Source organism: Esox lucius, chromosome 5, assembly GCF_011004845.1.
Source record: "Esox lucius isolate fEsoLuc1 chromosome 5, fEsoLuc1.pri, whole genome shotgun sequence".
Classification (NCBI taxonomy): Eukaryota; Metazoa; Chordata; class Actinopteri; order Esociformes; family Esocidae; genus Esox; species Esox lucius.
Genome location: NC_047573.1, coordinates 21,562,243 through 21,575,501, shown reverse-complemented (window position 1 = coordinate 21,575,501; position 13,259 = coordinate 21,562,243). Strand labels below are relative to the sequence as shown.

Genomic DNA, 13,259 nt, shown 5'->3' with positions numbered 1-13,259 from the left:
GTTACACAAGGTTTGTTAGTGTCTAAAAAGTTTCCACTGACCTAATATAACCACCAAAGACATCTGGTACATGGTGACGTTTGGACCATTTCAAGGGATAAAACATCAATGACACCGGGGAGGACAAGGTCCTTTACCTTGACAGGTTCCAGGGTGGCAGAGAAGGCATCCTGCAGGGCACAGCAGGCCAGACGCCACATCTCCTCAGTGAAGACAGGACCTACCGTTACCAACACATACCTGACACAGGAAGTGACAAACAAGCAGGTCATTTAGAATCTCACGACGATCATAATCCCTCTGTGTGTTGGTGAGTTGTGCTGGTTGGGGGGGGGGGCACCTGATGCAGGAACAGCCCACCCTAGAGATGGTCTCAGCAGGTTCAGCCACGCAGGCCACCAGCAGCTTGAAGAGGTCCTTCAGCATCAGGTTGATTAGATTCTCATAGCCAATATCTGCAAGAGCACGGAGACAGGAAGGATATGGACTGAGGCCGGTGGGATCTGGAGTTGTGCACTCTTACCCTGAGATGCTGGATACATTTGGCCCCCGAGCTCTGTCCTTTCTGGATGCACTTCCATCTGCAGAACAGCTTTGTTTACTCTATGTTGTAATGAGACCACGGTACCTGAGTGGATGAAGCTTTGAACGTGTTCCACGACCAGCTCACAACACAGCCCAATGGCATGCTTGAAGTTGGCCGCGGCTATGTCCCAGTATGCATGGTCACCATGGCTACGCTGCAGCCAAAGAGACATCACAGGGAGGAGGAGCTGAATCACTGAGAATATGGCAAAGCCGGGTCCTGTGGAGGTTAATAAAATAGCAGCCGATTGGTTTTCACAAAGGCTTCATTTGTCTCAAATGTTTTATATTCAGACCATGTAAACCCCCATTCCAATGGGGAGCGTTGAATCTGATCTGGAGCTAATCTGTCCTTTTGCATATTTCCTCTCACCTGGTAGGTTGGTGACCTCTCGTAGTAGCTCAAAAAGCAGTTCCAGAGTGGGGGGCTGGTGCTGCCGGGGACAGTTGGACACAGCTGCGGTCAGCTGCTCCAGTAGCAGGATCCAAACCTGGATCAGGCCCGTGTCATCATCAAACTCAGCCAGGACACAGTCCATGCCATCCTCACTGCTGACAGACCTCTCCTGGGCACGCATTGGCAGGCTGGCCAGCCGGGCTCCGAGGAACACAGGCTTGGAAGGCATCTTGTAGATTTTGGCCAGCAGCTTCAGACGAAACGATCATCAGTGTTCATAAATGAACAATATTTCTTTCTGTAGCTTGGTTGTGTGAATCTTGTATGTATACTTTTAGTATGAAGCCAACTGTAAATACACTCACCTAAAGGATTATTAGGAACACCTGTTCAATTTCTCATTAATGCAATTATCTAATCAACCAATCACATGGCAGTTGCTTCAATGCATTTAGGGGTGTGGTCCTGGTCAAGACAATCTCCTGAACTCCAAACTGAATGTCAGAATGGGAAAGAAAGGTGATTTAAGCAATTTTGAGCATGGCATGGTTGTTGGTGCCAGGCGGGCCGGTCTGAGTATTTCACAATCTGCTCAGTTACTGGGATTTTCACACACAACCATTTCTTGGGTTTACAAAGAATGGTGTGAAAAGGGAAAAACATCCAGTATGCAGCAGTCCTGTGGGCGAAAATGCCTTGTTGATGCTAGAGTTCAGAGGAGAATGGGCCGACTGATTCAAGCTGATAGAAGAGCAACTTTGACTGAAATAACCACTTGTTACAACCGAGGTATGCAGCAAAGCATTTGTGAAGCCACAACAGACCTCACCGGGTACCACTCATCTCCACTACAAATAGGAAAAGAGGTCCAAAATTGGACAGTTGAAGACCGGAAGAATGTTGCCTGGTCTGATAAGTCTCGGTTTCTGTTGAGACATTCAGATGGTTGAGTCAGAATTTGGCATAAACAGAATGAGAACATGGATCCATCATGCCATGTTACCACTGTGCAGGCTGCTGGTGGTGGTGTAATGATGTGGGGGATGATTTCTTGGCACACTTTAGGCCCCTTAGTGCCAATTGGGCTTTGTTTAAATGCCACGGCCTACCTTAGCATTGTTTCTGACCATGTCCATCCCTTTATGACCACCTTTATGACCACCATGTACCCATCCTCTGATGGTTACTTCCAGCAGGATAATGAACCATGTCACAAAGCATGTCACAAAGCTCGAATCATTTCAAATTGGTTTCTTGAACATGACAATGAGTTCACTGTACTGAAATGGCCCCCACAGTCACCAGATCTCAACCCAATAGAGCATCTTTGGGATGTGGTGAAATGGGAGCTCCGTGCCCTGGATGTGCATCCCACAAATCTCCATCAACTGCAAGATGCTATTCTATCAATATGGGCCAACATTTCTAAAGAATGCTTTCAGCACCTTGTTGAATCAATGCCACGTAGAATTAAGGCAGTTCTGAAGGCAAAAGGGGGTCAAACACAGTATTAGTATGGTGTTCCTAATAATCCTTTAGGTGAGTGTATATTGCTAGGCTGGCCCATGAGCCCATTTTTCTTCATACCTGGGAGCACTTCCTCAGGTAGTCCAGAGCAGGGAGGCACAGGTCTGTGGAACTGTAGCCAGTGGCACTGACACAGTCCCCGATCTCCTTACAGTCCACTTCTCCTGGAACAAGGACAACACTCACTAACAGCAATCAAAGAAATCACTTCCATTATCTCTTTCCAATTACGATGGACATTACAAGTCTCTACCAACAAATGTGATGATCATGACAAAAGTAAAACACATCCACTGAATAAATCTCTAAAGGATAAAATATAGTGATTTCATTTACCTGACTTACCTAAACCTTTGACAAACTTCATAAGGCACATTATGTAGTCTGTTGCGGCATTGGCAAAGACCTGAATGTTGTCTGTGTTGATAAATGCTTCAAAGACATCAAACACAGGCGCCTGAGACTTCCCTGCAATGTAGACAAGACCAGAACACAACCTCAAGAAAACGGGCGAGTTATAAGGATACGTGTCAACACACAAGTCTCCTAATAACCTTTTGTCAGGGACAGCCCTAAGAAGCAGCATGTACATTATGTGAAGAACATAGAGGAATGTACCAGTGTGGTTCCTTAAGGAAAACGCTGGGATGTAGTTAAGTCAAAGACAAGGTATAGAGGTTTTTCATAAAATGTTGTAATTTCATATTAACCTGATGAAGAGTAGACAGAATGTCTCATGTGATCATTTGCATATCAATTGGGTGCTCATTGATGAAACATTTAAACAGGTCACTTGAGCCTTATTTTTCTAAACAGTCTAATTTTCTATGATTTTTCTAGATTTAATTGTTAAGGAAGAGAGGCTGATGAAGAGTAAGGTACACAGTTTGGATTTCTGTGTGTGTGAAGGTCAACATCTGTGCTCTGATTTTCCTTCTTGCTGTACTGTCGTTTCTAACGGGCAACAATATATTTCATGCGGATGACAGAAGGATCTGTGGCTTGTCCCTTGATGCCTTGGGAAAAAGTCTGAGCTCAGAGATCAAAGAATCCATGACTTCAGAGAATATGTTGTACAAAATAACCAATGGTGGAAGATTCTGTAAGGATCCATCCAGAAATTTGCATAATGGGAGGATCTAATATCATTGTATAACCAAACTGTATATCTGATGCTTGGAAGCCGGTTGTTTTGCAGACCAACATGAGTTGATTGCTCTGCAGACTACTGAATTCACAAACTTCTGAGTTGTACAGAGTTTTTCCACGACAAAGACTTCCTGTGAAACATACCCATGGAGTATTCTCCTATCAGGTAGTCTTTCACGTCCGCCTTGTTCCCATGTACCGTCCTCAAGGCACTAAACAGAGGTCTCCAGCCAGACTGGATTTGAGGGGAACACATCTCCACCAGCTCCCCAATTGACGTTACCACCTGAGGGACAAACGACAGGATCGGTTATCTACCGTAGCAACGGAATACAGTGTTTAAGAAGTCACGTTGTGCGTATTTCTGAAAACTCACCTGGTCCTGCACGTCCTCATCGCATAGCTCTAGCTGCATGATGTGCTCAAATGGCCTGAAGAGGGCCTCATTGAAGTGAAAGTGGGGGAGCTCTGTCCAGCTGGTCAGCACCTCTATCAGAACATCATGGATGAAGGACACAGCCTTCTGGGACACATGCCGCTCTTTGTGGCAGGCAGCCTAGGTGGAGATGAAGAGACATGGAAACAAGAACAACCAAAACATAACATGAAGAAATGGCTAACCTGTCCAAATAGCTAGCCAATTGAAGGAACATTGCATTTAGTGTTTTACGCTATTAACCGGTTAGCTTATATTTATAGTGGATGTAGTTGACTAATTATATATGGACGCTTAAATTATGTTTTCACTCGCTAAAGATCAGCTGCGTGCAGTAGCCCGGGGGACAAGGTCAATCCATGCCAGACCAGTGACGGTGGAAGAGAAGATGCTGAATTTCTTTGGGTTTCTACCTCCACCAGGTGTGGCGCCACTACGCTCCAAGCCCGCATCATATGCAGCAGCGGTCGGGTCTTATTCCTCACGATCCTCAGCATGGCCTCCCCTAGGCGGAAAAGGTGCAGGGCGCTACGCCTGTCCATGGTGGACTTGGCTTCTCCTACAAACCCAGACACAACATTGACGCCTCATTAATCCTGTATGAAGGGGATTTTCCCGTTAATGCTGTGGTTTTTTTACCTGGCATGGCTAAAGAGTAGTCTCCCGTCTCCGTGACAGAGTCAAAGAGCTGGGACTGAGATGCTTTCCTCAGCTGGTGCAGGAAACCCACCAAGCCAACCAGGTTCAGCTTACTGGCAGAGTCCTCGAACAACCTGCAAAAAAGGACACCGTTGAAAGAAAATGAGTTGTGACTGATGTAGAACCACAAATTAGTTCAACTGTTCGATTCATGTACAATCACAGCACATGGACTGAATATATTGGGAAAAGATTTCCCAAGCCTCCAAAATAATCTATTTCTTGCAGCTTAATTTCAGCAAAAAGTAAAATTTTTAGAAAAAGAATGGATGATGAGAGATGTTGACAGAGGGGGGTGTAATGTTTGGTGAACTTCTCAATTTCTATTTTGGTTTGTTTTCTAAAGTTCACGTTAGTTTCATTTTTTTCTGTTAACATTTCAATCATTCCAACTACAAAAAACCCCACAAAGAATTGTTTTCAAAAATGTTGGCAAATAAAAGAAAATGCAACTGAATTGTCAAAGTATTCTTCATACAGCAGAGATATCAACAAAACCCAATTAGAAAGTTGTGAGACACTGAACATCTGCCAGATAAAAGTGGTTTTATTATTTTCTCTGAAATCGTCCTGGTGCTTACGTAGTTATGTAAGCTATAGCTAATCCATCATGTGCCAATGTCCTGAAGATAAAGTGCTGTATGACCACATGACACTTCATTTGTACAATCAAGAGGAGCAAATCAAATACTGGCCTTGGTCAAATATTCAGTCCAATACTGTGAAGTACTAAAGCTTCCCTTGATCCATTCTGCCATCTGCTGGCAAGTTTCTTAACATGGGCAGCTGTTTTTTCACTGACTTTGCAACTTTATATGAGTTGAATTGTTCTTTATTTTTATTTAGTCATGAAAGTCGAGAGAGAGAGAGAATAGAAATAGCATTCAGAAAGAGGACAAAACAGAACAGTCTTGTGGTAAAGCAGGCGCTTACCTATCTGCCTGTGTAGACAGAGTGCAGACAGCTTTGGACGCGCTGCTCCCTGACATCAAGCTACGGTCCATGCCTTTCCCCCGGCTGCCCTCCCTCAGAAGTTCTTGGATGGACTGGGGCTGGATGACCGGGTGACTGTTCAGAGCCAGCTCTCGCTCCAGACACGGCTCGCCGTACAAATCCAGCCCCTGGTCGACGGACTGCTGGGCCTGGGTGATGGTCATGGTGGCCTGGGAACTGCCGTCCCTGAAGTGGCTGTGCTCCAGAGAGCTCACATACTCGCTCACCCTGGGCGAAAACGGTTTAGTTCAACACGTTTTGTTACTTGCAACTACACAAATAATTCACTGTAATATGCTGCATATCTCTTTTCAGTCGTTGTCGACAGGATTTCTCTCTTCCCAACCTGGGCCGCCACAGCTATGTTACCTGAATACATGTGGCCAGCAGTCGTGGTTGTGGCTGCCCATCTCCAGGCCCACATTGAGAATGGCCTCCATGCAGAGCACATGGGCTGTGTGCAGACGTACCCCCTGAGGACGCCCAATCTGCTCCAGCTTCTGTTCCACTCGCTGTTTGGCTGGGCACACAAACACCAGAGAGATCAGGACATTAACGAAACGTTACCACATGACAATGAGATATTTTCTGAAATGAAGGGATTCTTTATCAAAGGTAGTCTGTTGTATTTACAATGAGGCGGTGTGGAATACGGCCAATATACCACAGCTAAGGGCTGTTGGTGGGCTCATCGCCACTCTCTGTGCCTAGATATAGCCTTTTGCTTTGTTTTGTTCCCCCACAAACCACCCAAGATGCCTTACTGCTCTCATAAACCGGTTACCAACACAATTAGAAAACCTAAAATGACACAACGTCATAAAGGTGGTTCACAGTCTCAAATACCATAACTTTCAGCCAATCAGCATTCAGGGTTCCAACTAGTGATGGCCATTTGAGGCTTCATTGGCATTATTTCAGCAGCAGGATATTATGCTGGCAGCACTCGGATTTTCTTTATCACAATAAAAGCCATCATTGAAATGTATAAGGCAGTATAGTTAACAATCTAGTCTGTGAAAAAGAATAACAAGAATAACATTTGAACAAATATTAAACATAAAATGTACAGACTAGATTGTTAACTATTTTGGCCTTATATATTTCAATGATGGCTTTTATTTTGAAAAAGAAAATCTGAGTTAGTGCTGCTAGCATTATATCCGGCTGCTAGAAGAACGGTAATTAACTATTGAATGCCCATCACTAGTTCCAACCATACAGTTTATAACAGTTTATACAGTATGGTTAAATAGGTTTAGGGGTGTCCGTTTAAAATGCTTAGGAGTGTTTGTGGCGCCACTTTATCCTGTAAAGGCCGCGTGTCGGCAGTAGGTACCTTGCGTGATGGCATCTCCGGACTCGGCCAGCTCCCAGTCCTCCTTCTCCTCCTGCACGCAGGAGGCTGCCGCCATCTGGGCCAGGGCCGAGGCACAGTTGGCAGCCACACCTAGAGAATGTGTGAATATTCATTAAGATGTGGTGGTAATCAGTGACAAGCTGGCCTGGGATGGACTATGACACCTGTCACAGTACGCCAGGCCAATATCAGCATCTACAGTAAAATGCCAATGTCCTAATTTAAGTGTATATACTCAGGGCTAAGATCCAGATCACCGCTTTGGCAAAAAGTGAGGTCAGAAAGATTCTTGTCGGTATACATTAGAGCTGAAGAAATGAAAGTTCAACATAATCAAAGGCACGCTGTCATGTGCTGCTACAAAAAGCTTTGATTGAAGTGGACTGACAGAGGTAAAAAACAGTGATCCGTTCAGGGTGACATTTTATGTTTTGTTCTCATGCAGCTACTTTTATGTTCAGCTATTCAGAGATACTTCAACTGCTCCTCATATAGACCTAGAAAGTATTCATCCTCCCCTTAGTTACAAACATTTACCACAGTACTTGTATTATGAAAATGAGCTAGTGGTTTATATAATTTGTGTGATGGTTTTTACTGGCACTTTTTTTCTCATGGTATATTCAATCTGCATAATGTGCAATTATGGTCAATACCAAAACTCAAATTCCGCAGTATAACGCATAATAAATTCACTGAGGTCAGTGTTGGTTTGGTTGGTGTTACACATTAAACTATTAGTCCTGTTTTTGTTTAGTAACCACCAAGAAACAGGGAAAGAGTCACTGTGAAATATTGTGTAATATTTTTGGATTCCCCATATTACAATTCATGTTTTATTGAACCTAGGCTCCATTTTCGCCTGTTCTCGCTGGCCTGTTGTTGTCATGGCAACATAGAACTCCAATGAACATATGAGCGCAAAGCTTTCTATCCTTTGTGTAAAGGGAACAATATATATTTTAACATTCTGAACATAGTAACTTGCCGGTTTAAATATCATGGGTTCTCATCCAAATACCTTTTATCGTTTTTATTTTACCCAGCCTGCCGCCTCGCAGCTAACAGGTTAACAATACTCTTCCTGTTAGGGGATTTGAATTAGGCATTATCCACGGTCACCATGGTGCTGGGTCCCGTTACCTAGAGCACAGCTGAGTCCAGCTGCTTTGCGTAGTCCATCCAGGCTGAGGCAGATGGCGTCTCGCTCCCTCTGGCTCTGCTCTTTCATCCCCTCCGCCCCCATCATGAAGGCCAGGCCCTTCGAGCTGCCCGCCATGCGCCCGGTGAGGGGGGTCGACAGGGTGTCGATCAGGTTTTTCCAGCAGCCCGTCAGGATGTAGCGGGCGAACACTGTGCCTGAAATAATATTAGTGGAGGTTGAGTGGGTGAGTCAGACCCTTATCTGAACGCAGGAAACAGAATCAGTGGTTGAGTCAGAACCCCGAAGACAGCATACGGTGAAGCCAGAGAATATTCTGGAATATTGCTGCACAGAACAGAATTAAAAGGTTGAATCCGTCAGACCCTCGATACTATATCGACCAGGACCAGGGTGGGGTTGAGTCAGACCCTTAAAAAAAAATTATACGCACAGTACCTTCAGTTTGTATAACCAAAAAATATCATTGAGTGTTGACACAGACTCACTGAATGGCATCTAAGTATGGACCAGGTGCCACATTCTTCCTCCCTCAGAGGCAGTGAAAAGAGAAGTAAACAACAGCCCAGTTTGACAGATTTGTAAGGGGAGCCGGCGAGACCATAGCGTGTCATACGGGGGAAATAAATCGTAAAAAAAAGACAAGAACTCATTTTCTCTCCTCCCAATTTGAATCCAGTCACTCGTATTGATTATGTGTAGGTAGCTAGCTAATTACACCGCAGCTTCAGGGCCTAATGGGTGGCTCAGCTGCAGTTGCTGTGGTAACGAGGCGGCTCAATGGCGTGTCTTCCGTTCCCAGCGGCATTAAAAGAGGCGGGCAGATGCCGGCAGCTCACCGTCGTTCCCGAGAGAGGAGCGAGGAGAATGAGATATTTCGCTCTCCATGCAGCCTGAAGAGCATCTCCTGTAACACGAAACCACTAACTAGGGCAGGCCTCGTGGTCTGGTCTGGAGATCAAGGCAAATGCATGCCACACCCATGGTCTCCAGCTAATTTGGATCACCTTGCGGGTTTTTAAATCGGTCCCAATAAACAAAAACACGCTAAAAACCCAATCTAACACACGCCAATATATCAAAGTAATATAAAGCGAACTGTCCTGCTGAATGGACATAGAAAAGCCAGCTGGTGGTATCAGTACCTGCGAAGAGGGCATCACTGCTAGTTTTGTCACAGCTGAAGGGGGACTGTGTGTTGGCTTTACGGATTAGCTGTCCGCCTATAGCGCTACTGCCCAGCCCGTCAATGTCTGACCAGCGACAGAGGAACAGGAAGAGAGAGAGCAAGAGAAACAGTGAGAAAGAAGGCAAAGGTCACAAAAGGTTAACAGTCATCAGCAGAACATTTCACAAAGGTCTCAAAGGACCTTTCTGTTTACGCAATATGTTATGAGAACAACATTGCTGGTGAAACATATAAAAAGGGTCCCCTCTTACCAGTGAGCATGGTGATGAGGGGCAAGGAGTGCTCCTCTGGGGAGCCCCAGTAGCCAGCCTCACCGAGCAGGTTCCTGTCCAGCACCTGGTTGTAGAGCTCCTCTATCCAGGCCTGCGAGAGAACCACCAACACCCCACTGCTCTGGATCAGACGCACAAACTCTTTCTGCGGCAGGAGAGAGAAGTCAAAGTCAAACGGGGAGACCATGAATCACATACTCGTAACCGCCACCGACCGACCGACTACACCCCTTACCAGGCTGACCAGAGTTGACATGGGCCTCCGACGGTAGTAGTCCTGGCAGCAGAGTTTTAGGTTGAGGAGCAGGGCGTAATAGGAGACCAGATAGAGTCCGTCGGCATTCATCAGGGCCTGGCAGTTCAGGTTCTCACTGCCCTCGTAGCCTGGTGAGTGGATCCCACCTGGAAGAACGCAGGGTCACACATGAAAAACACTGACGAATCTAGGACAATCCACACTATCACCTCACCTTGTTTCCCATCCGCGGGACTTCAAACGCTAAACGAAACACAGGGATGTTTCTGTCTCACATCCTCCCTGCGTTTCTCAACCACTCCCTCCTCTAGCACTCACCCGCCTGGAGACCAGAGCAGAACGTGGAGGAGAAGTTCTGCAGGCAGGTGTCCACGTCTGTCGCGCTGTGCATACCAAGCAGGCGGGGCAGCAGGCCGGCCAGAGACTGGACGAAAAGCCGTGCGCTCTGCTGGTCGGCCTCTTGGTTCTTCAGCAGTTTCAGAGACAGGGCGGCGTTCCTGAGGGAGCGGTGGCCGGGACAGCCCCGGGGCGTGTGCTCCTCGTCGGCCAGGGAGCAGTTATCGGAGCCCATGTCTGACACATCCGAGCGGCCCGAGTCCTTCTCTGCTGCCATGGAGTACTGGTCGCAGGAGTCGAACTCGGTGCGTGACATCTCGCCCTCGTCCACGCTGAAGTTGCTCTCGCTGTACCGCGAGCTGTGCGGTCGAGCCCGGGACTCCACGGACAGGAAGTTGGTGATGTCGGGGTAGACGAGGGCGTGGCTGCGCTGCACCACGTCCGGGGGTCCCCCGGGCTCCGGCCCCGCCTCCCTTACGCGGGGCCGCGGCTCCGGGTTGGGCTCGGCTTCGGCCCCGCAGAGGGTGGGAGAAGGTAGTTGGGTTTCTTCGCCGCACTCCTCCCCCTCTGGTGTGGTCTGGCCCAACTCCCCCTCCAGAGTGGTCTGGCCAGTGTCTGTCGTGACACTGATGCTGATGTCGGGGCTGCGCTCGGTGGCGGCGGCGGCAGCGGCAGGGGAGGGCTCCCAGGGAGCGTGCTCGGACGAGAGGACGTGGCGCTGCCAGCGGAAGTCCGCCTCGTTGATCTCCATTGACTCCCGCGTGGATTCGGACCCGTCTTTCAGCTCATCCAGTCGGCGCAGGAGCACGCGGGTCTGTTCCGGCTGCAGGCAGCTCCTGTGACTCAGCTCCTCCAGGGCTCCCAGCAGGGCGCAAGCACAGGACACCGAGGAGTAGCAGGCCTCCATCCCCCCCTTCACGCAGGCCTCCATCATGCCATCCATTACCCTGTGGCCGCACGCACACACATGCACGGAGACAGACACATCAAGATTTACAACAGGGCTTCCTTCTTACAACAGTAGAGGACGGTTGTCCTGTACATGGCCAGTGCTCCATGGACAGTCATCGGCGTGTTCATTTTTTTTAGGGAACAATGATAGCTAGGGGTTAGGGTTAAGGTTAGGGTTAAGGTTAGGGTTAAGGTTAGGTAGTAGGAAGGGTCCTCACAGTTTCAGCAGATCCAGGTGGGACTTCCTCTTGGAGAAGGATCTTTTCCTGGACTCAGGCTCCATAACACAGGGACCAGCCAGGTCAAACAAGCGTTGAGGACTTCCCAGAATCTAGAAAGCAAAAAAACCCTTCTAAAACCCTTCTGTTCATCACTGGCTCTGTCAATAAAACAGCAATATCCCACCAATGAAACTGATCGGTTTGATGTCTCTGCCGAGTTTGTTTACGTACTATATAGTTGATCAATGTCGGTGTCGATTGAGATGTGAAAACAGAATCCCGGGCCGGAGTTTGACCGGGGACATGGCGTAAGCGTTTAACCCCCCTCGCCCCCCACCCCACCCGAGGGTCTGACCTCTTTCATGATCTTGATGGCCTCCACGCGGTGCTGTGGTGGGGGGTAGAGCAGGATGCGGTGATACAGCGACTGCAGGACGGGCTTCATGGACTCGACACAGCCCACCAGACGCACCAGCTCAGCCGCCACGTAGCAGATGGTGCGCACCACCGGGCCTGTAATGGCGGGAGTGCTGGAGGAACAGCCCGACCCCCTGCCTTGGTCAGAGACCCCACCCAGGGATGGGTCCAACTCCTGACTCCTTCCACCATGGCCGTGGGCCGAAGTGATGGTCTTGTCATTCACAGGGTTTCCCATGATAACGACCAACGTCGGGCATAGCTGCTTCCTGGGACGACATAAGGTTTGTCCCATGTTTTCATTTAGTAACACTTAAAAAGGTGAAGACTTAGCGCAGGCTATCTAGCAGTTACCATAAACGCTTGTTAAAGCTTGTTCTCAGAATGTTTAAACGGTGAACGTAACCGACAAGGGGGATGGTCAGACGGGGAACCGTGCATCTGTTAGCCAGAGCCTAGCCTTGTCATGTACCAGGCCTTACCAGATGAGGTCTGTGAAGCCTCGGTTCAGGTGCATGGTGGGAGGGCAGCTGCTGAGCAGGGACAGGATGCATTCTAGGTAGAGCAGCTGGAGCAAATGGTTCTCACTGTGTTAACAAACAGAACATCAGTCAGCGTCTCAGGCTTCTATTCCAGGTCTCAAACGGAACACTATCTCACATGGGTTGTGGTTAAAATGAGTGTAGTTTGTATGAAATAGGCTGCCGTTGTTTCACCTCAATAAAAACTCAGCAAGGACCATCTGTACAGAACAACACTGCTGTAAAAACATATTCAAGCTTTGTAGATTTGACATTTCAAATGAGCTAACATGGATGACAAGAGGGTCGGAAAGATGCGTTTTTCATATCAGAGAGAAACTAGCGATCACAGAGTCCTGTGTGACAGAGCATGGCCCAAGCCACGCAAGGGTTTCGGGTACAATTCCCAAGGGAGACCAGCGCAAAAAAGTATAAATGTATGCTGGATTAAAGCATCTGCTAAATGGCTAAAATGTAAACTGTATAGGTTTATTAACTCTTCATAAAGAATACTTTCTTACTTGTCAACGCTCTCCAGCTTCTCGCAGAAGACCGTTAACACAGTCACAACATCCTCAAACAGGGCCTGTGTTGTGGGAGACACATCTAAAACACACAAGGCAACTGTTACAGAAAACCTCACACATTCACTGTTTATGCGGCTGACCAGTTCTTAATTACTTTACTCTGTATAGTTGCTCTAAAGTGTGGTCAAGAAGCATGGATAACGAATATGGGCTGAACCCAACAAGCCATGATACTTTGTGTTACATTGGACTATTTCTGAT

At 47.5% G+C, this 13,259-nt stretch overlaps 1 protein-coding gene across 6 annotated transcripts in view; it reads right to left on the bottom strand.

Moving 5' to 3' along the window:
• The window catches only part of arfgef3 (ARFGEF family member 3), a 35,405-nt gene that overhangs the window by 9,423 nt on the left and 12,723 nt on the right, over positions 1-13,259 (bottom strand). For 2 of the 6 annotated variants that reach the window (XM_020046799.2, XM_010888740.3), the window contains exons 8-29: positions 12,993-13,077; positions 12,433-12,537; positions 11,889-12,219; positions 11,531-11,643; positions 10,344-11,308; positions 10,005-10,171; positions 9,749-9,914; positions 9,454-9,561; positions 8,290-8,505; positions 7,126-7,236; positions 6,156-6,306; positions 5,727-6,014; positions 4,734-4,867; positions 4,508-4,653; positions 4,035-4,214; positions 3,803-3,944; positions 2,846-2,977; positions 2,570-2,673; positions 959-1,232; positions 629-805; positions 341-455; positions 138-240 (exon numbers count right to left, since the gene is read on the bottom strand). In XM_020046799.2, coding sequence (XP_019902358.2) covers positions 138-240; positions 341-455; positions 629-805; positions 959-1,232; positions 2,570-2,673; positions 2,846-2,977; positions 3,803-3,944; positions 4,035-4,214; positions 4,508-4,653; positions 4,734-4,867; positions 5,727-6,014; positions 6,156-6,306; positions 7,126-7,236; positions 8,290-8,505; positions 9,454-9,561; positions 9,749-9,914; positions 10,005-10,171; positions 10,344-11,308; positions 11,531-11,643; positions 11,889-12,219; positions 12,433-12,537; positions 12,993-13,077 — 4,313 coding nt within the window. The remainder of the gene's footprint in view (positions 1-137; positions 241-340; positions 456-628; positions 806-958; positions 1,233-2,569; positions 2,674-2,845; positions 2,978-3,802; positions 3,945-4,034; positions 4,215-4,507; positions 4,654-4,733; positions 4,868-5,726; positions 6,015-6,155; positions 6,307-7,125; positions 7,237-8,289; positions 8,506-9,453; positions 9,562-9,748; positions 9,915-10,004; positions 10,172-10,343; positions 11,309-11,530; positions 11,644-11,888; positions 12,220-12,432; positions 12,538-12,992; positions 13,078-13,259) is intronic. The other 4 variants (XM_010888739.4, XM_010888741.3, XM_013133837.3 and 1 more) reach the window with 3 other exon arrangements.